The sequence below is a fragment of the Rhinatrema bivittatum genome, chromosome 4 (genome assembly GCF_901001135.1).
Source record: "Rhinatrema bivittatum chromosome 4, aRhiBiv1.1, whole genome shotgun sequence".
Taxonomy (NCBI): Eukaryota; Metazoa; Chordata; class Amphibia; order Gymnophiona; family Rhinatrematidae; genus Rhinatrema; species Rhinatrema bivittatum.
The window spans coordinates 209,095,866-209,101,865 of record NC_042618.1 but is presented as its reverse complement, the minus strand read 5'-3'; the positions used below and the strand labels follow the sequence as shown (position 1 = coordinate 209,101,865).

General features: G+C 43.9%; 1 protein-coding gene across 1 annotated transcript in view; it reads right to left on the bottom strand.

Annotated features, from left to right (window-relative positions):
- Positions 1-486: 486 nt before the first annotated feature.
- CAMKV (CaM kinase like vesicle associated) overlaps positions 487-6,000 on the bottom strand; it is a 239,817-nt gene continuing 234,303 nt past the window's right edge. Inside the window, exon 11 of the mRNA XM_029599639.1 lies at positions 487-4,757. Coding sequence (XP_029455499.1) covers positions 4,470-4,757 — 288 coding nt within the window. The 3' untranslated portion in view covers positions 487-4,469. The remainder of the gene's footprint in view (positions 4,758-6,000) is intronic.

Below are 6,000 nucleotides of genomic sequence, written 5' to 3'. Positions count from 1 at the left end.
GACAGTACTGCTTGAATGTGCTTTGCTTTTGGACTTGGCCGTAGAAGCAGTCCTGTGCTTTTTCCCTAATGTCTGCATATCCGTACCCCGAATTGTAAACGTTGGGGGCCCAGTGGGGGGTGGTTGTCTGAATCCAATTCTCCTTTTTGCCCCCATCATGGAAGCAGAGAGAAATGTTGCAGTTGCATCAAAAATATCAAGGCTAACTGGTTAAGGGTAGTAATCCTCATGCCTTCTGTTATGGGTAGTAACAAATGCTTAAATTCAATACCCAAAAAGGTACTGGAACAAGACATCAGTCAATTTGTATAAAAAGGTGCTATGAAGCAACCACTATAGATTTCTGATGAATAAGTCAGGCCAAACCAACCTAATTCCCTTCTACTACAGAGTAAAATGACTTGTAGGTAAGAGGGAAACAGTAGGGCTTAAGTACAGTATACAGTAAAAGCCTCATTTACCTAACACTCAACCAAACAAAGCGGCTTTTTTTTTTTTTACTGGGTGACTGCATGAGGAGAGAGGGAAGAGGACATCAATGGGGTGGGCAGTGTGTTTGCACCTTGCTTCTTTACAGCCCCACAGCACTTAGCAGCACACTGAGCCATGGATGAATGAAGATCGCTGGGACTGCTGTCAAGAAATTTTTAATATAATCTTAATGAACATTTAAAGGTAAGGGAAGAAAAGCAGTGGGGCTACAGAGAGAACCCTCCAAGTCAATTAACCAGCCTGGACTATTCCCCATGAATGCCGGATAATGGGGATTTGCTGTGTCTTGATTTCAATAAGATTTTAGACCTATCCCATGCTTTACTCATCAACGTATTAAGGCAGTAGATTTATATCATAAGTGGATTAGAATGGCCTGTTGCCTTATTGAGTCCAGATATTGCAGCTTCTAATGTATCCTCTTCAGACTGTACTATTGTTAAGTGGGTTGCACAAAGGGATGGTAACTTTCAAGTGGGGCACACATATACATGTGTGGGTGCGTGGTCAGATACACGGCAATTTTATATCCTGCATGGACATACGTGTGCATGTCATAAAATAGCCCTGGCGCGCATATGTGTGCGCCTAATTTTACAAGTGGGCATGCACAGCTGCTTAATGGGTTTGAGCTGAACAAATAGGGGAATTTTATAACAGGCATGTGTCCATACCATGACCAGTTTCACCAGTTTGCCCAGTCTATAGCTAGGTCCTCCAAATTCCCCTGGTTCTTTAGCCTGCACTCCCTCTTGGTTAACTCATACCCCTCAAACACTATATAGATGCCTGGAAATAGTTTTATTAAGACTTACACCTCTTCCATAGCAGAAGTAAATGTGCGAACAAATATACCTGGGCGGGCGCTTAGGTACTTGAGTGCATATCTCTTGGCCATGTCCTGAAACATCCATTCCCCACCCACATTAAGCCCCTTTTATTCCCGATGTGAGACATTCGTACATCTGGACTTGTGCGTGCATGTGGGCAGCTGATAAAATTGGGTGGAAGCACGCACGTGTTACATGTATGCCTATCTCCCGATTTTGGAGCTTGCCCTGCTTTTAAAATTCACCTTTACATTTGGGGGAAACCCCGCCCCCCCCCCCCCCCCTCCTCAAACAGCATTTATCAGTGGCTCAATGGTAACCAGGGAAGTTCAGCAGAGATCAGTCCCAGATTCAGGAAATATTCTATACCAATTGTTTTTTTTTGTATTAATCACTGCTACAGAAGAATTTTGTGAAAAGGGGGTCAAAAATGGGGTCACGTGACAGCAACATGTAAACAGATAGCGATGATGTCAGAGGGGAGAGAACGTGAAGATGGGTCATGTAAACAAAATATAGAAACAATACCAACGAAATAATGTACTGGTCTCTTTCTTATACAGCACTCTGTCGCCGAAATACTTATGTAAGACCCTCTATTCACGAGTAGGCATATATTGTACCATCTAGTTTGTCATAGGGGTCTGAATTACTTTTAATAAATCCTGCGTTCCTTTTGTTTGTTTAAGTTTTTCAAATATTTACATTGTGGTGTATTGGAATACACAGTTTTTGTGTGTGGGTATTTGTGTGAACAAAATATAGAAGCCAGGCATAGACCGTGAACACTATTCACTAAAATGTTGTCTTCTTTAAATGAATAAAATATCCCTTGAACAACTCTTTGAGATTTGAGGACTTGAACTTTTTCCAAATCACTACTATTGTTATATTAGTATATTAATGATTTTGGGTTTCCACCTACTCTGTTTTGCAGAGAACAATCAACAAAAAAAAATCCCAACTAGCTCGGAAAAAAATGCGCGCACTCAAAAAAAACCAAAAAAACACAAGCAGTGCTATCAGTTACTTATATCACTTAATTGTGCTCGTATGGGGACAATCATATGAGAAAAAACCTCTGGAAACACTCTACCAGAAAAAAACGTCTACCAATTTGGATTCATAGTCACGTGAGATAAATAGCATAAGGTGATATAAATATCACAATCAACTTCAATATTCTTAAAAACTGAGTGATATTTAAATACAAAAATAATCTCCAAATCATTTCCCTTCTGCCGAGACGTAACTAATAGCCATGAAGTAATTAGTAGCATTGCTTGTGTTTTTTGCCATCGGGAAAAAAAAAAGATATGGCAAAAAAGTTATAGAAAAAAGCAAAAAATGTTAAAGTGAATGGAACATCTTCCTTAGGCTTAACAAGTTGCAGCTCTTCCTCTTGGAGAATGGACAACTGAAAGGGCATCTGAGATTTATAAAATCATTAGTAATGTAGAAAAATCAAATAAGCTATTTTCCTTTTCAAATAGTAGCAGAACTAGGGGACATGCTATGAAACTGGTTGCAAATTTAGAAAAAAACTTAAATCTGGGGTTGCTCACGTAGGTCAATTGTAAGGCTGCGATTTACATTGGATGCGCTGGGTTCATTATGGCTGAGTTCATTTTAAGATTATGGCTCAGGTCTATAGGCTGATGATAGATAATGGTCCTTTATCTCTCTAAGGGACAACCTACACTGATGTACATCTACTGGGAATTTTGAACCTCACAGACCGCTATGCTTGCTGTTCGCACTAGCAAGACTGTTAAAAGGTCAGTGAGTTCTCTGTTGCGGCTCCTCGGCTCTGGAGCAAGCTACCTCTTTATATCCAATTAGAACTGGATTACCTGACTTTAGGAAAAAGTTGAAGATTTGGTTGTTTCCTCTAGCGAGAGACGGTATAGGATAGCTTTATTTGTATTATTGGATTAAAAGTGTTTCTTTATTGTACACTGCGTCAGGCAATCTATTTTCATTCGAGGAGGGGGTTAAGAAGTATTTCTAATTTAAGAAAGTTTTTTTTGTTTTTTTTTTCAGTCAAAGCATACATAAGCTGTGAAATTTGTTGCTTGAGGATGTCAAGGCATATAGTAGAACTAGATTTAAAAAAAGATTTGGACACATTTCTGGAGGACAGATTGAGAGACAGACTTGGGAATTGCTATCCTTTACATCTGGGAGTGAGCAACAACAAAATGGACTTCTTTAGCATCTGCTGGGTTCCTGCAATTGACCAAGATTGGCTACTGGCAGAGAACAGGATGCTGGGCTCAGTTGACCATTGGGTCTGACTCAGCATGGTACTTATGCTCTTAATATGTGCCAGTCAGGGCTGGATGTGAAGCTATGGTACACTCTTGAGGGCTCCCCTCTAAACCCCTTTTAGCTCACTCACCTCCTACGGACGATCAGCAGTGCCAACTGCTGCTGAACAGGGTTTCTGGGAATTTAGCCGGAGAATTCGTTTCCACGGTCCTGCACCAATTTTGCCTGTGCTGACAACTTCAGAATATTCTGTCTGCAAAACTTGACCCTTTTGGGCCAAGACTGGCAGCTATAAATGAATGGAGAAAGAAAACAGGAGCAATAATTTGGCCGACAGCAGAGGGAAATTGCTGGGTACTTCTCCCCTCAGACATGAGGGAGGAGGGCAGGATTATAATGAAGCAGACAGAGCATATAGGAAGGGCAAGAGAGAAAGAAAGAAAACAGATTCCCACTTTCATTTTCTTCCTTTGGATTCTAGCAGGGAAGGTGTAGGAATGGAGGTTTTGTCAGGAAATAATATTACTAGAATGAAGAGCTAAACTAACGTGAACATGCAACTCATTTTTTTTCTGAATCTGTCTATATGAACTTTTCAACAAATAAAATATAAAATATATATATATCTAGCTCTAGACAGGATGGGAGATAGAAAAGAGGTGAAGCACAGAAAGAAAGAGGTATGGCCACGATTCGTATTTTCTGCTGTGCTGCATTGCTGAAAGCAAACTGGTGTTTTCCAGGGGAAGAACAATGCTTCTCTGGGAGATGGCCTGTCCCACTTAGAAAGCGATGGTTGATGGTGCAGGGCCACTGGCTCTATTTACAAAGGAAGTTAAGTGGTAGCTTTTTCTGCCCTCCTCCCTGCTCTCAGATTCAGCCAGTCCCCCCCTCGCTCCAAGATTCCTTGGTCGGCTTCTGCAGGGCAGCTTCTTCCCCGTTACATGTGGGCGAGGCCTCTGCTGGGCCCGGGTTCTCCACTTGCACAGAAGTGATCTCGTCTTCCGGGGCTTTGGATTCTGGAAGAGGCTGTGCATCCACAGCGACGCTGGTGGCTGTGCCATCTGCAGGAGCCGTGCTCTCCGTGGCCTCATTGGGAAGCATCATCTTAGCCTGCTCCTGGGCACGAAGTCGTTTCATCATGGTGGTGACTCGGACTGCTTTCTGTTAAAAAAAAAAAAAAAGAGACAAAGAAATCATCTCTCTGAAAACCAAAATATATACTGATTGATATACGTAGGAGAGAGTCCATTTTCATACTTTCATTTTCAGAGCACATTTTTGATTGAGAAAATGCTCCCTTTACAGCGTACGGAGTTCAGACAATGCTAGTTACAGGTGGCATCTGAGGGGTCTGTTTGTGCACATCTCTCTGAGCACACAGTCAATTATACAGTAACGGGCGGATTTTAAAAGCCTTGCTCGCGTAAATCCGGGCGGATTTACGCGAGCAGGGCTTTGCGCGCGCAGAACTCCGGGACGCACGCAAGTCCCGGGGTTTTTGGAAGGGGGCGTGTTGGGGCGGGGCCGAACGACGTAGCGTTTTGGGGGCGAGATGTGGCGTTTGGGGGGCGGGCCCGGGGGCGTGGTTTCGGGCTGGGGCATTCCGGGGGCGTGGCCGCGCCCTCCAGAACCGCCCCGGGTCGGGTCTCGGCGCGCGTGGATTTACGTCTCCCTCCAGGAGGTGTAAATCCATGGATAAAGGTAGGGGGGGGTTTAGATAGGGCCGGGGGGGTGGGTTAGGTAGAGGAAGGGAGGGGAAGGTGAGGGGAGGGCGAAAGAGAGTTCCCTCCGAGGCCGCTCCGATTTCGGAGTGGCCTCAGAGGGAACGGAGGCAGGCTGCGCGGCTCGGCGCGCGCCGGCTGCCCAAAATCGGCAGCCTTGCGCGCGCCGATCCAGGATTTTAGAGGATACGCGCGGCTATGCGCGTATCTTATAAAATCCAGCGTACTTTTGTTTGCGCCTCCTGTGCAAACAAAAGTACGCGATCGTGCAGTTTTTAAAAATCTACCCCTAAGGATGGGCAAACTTGTTAGTATCAGGGCCACATTATTGGCTCTTGTCTGCAACAACTGGTTTACTTGTGGCAAATCACTTGAAAACTTATCCCCCTGCATGTACATTGCTGTGGGCCCACAACATGGATTACTGTCACAGAGTGGGTAGCAGCGGTCTTTTTTTAGGCGTCTCAGTCCCGGTTGTTGATATATCTGGCTTCCATCCTGGCCCCTCTTGTCTTGGGTAAGCTCTGGCCAACAGTACTTCTCTAGCCGGGCCTGTGTTTCTCTGGTATTTCTCAAGTATTATTTCTTGCTGTAATCTGCTAAAACTTGTGGATTAGACAAATATAAATTGTGTAAATAAATCCTTCCAGGATAATGCTGTGTAGGTTGAGTACCCAGAAGTG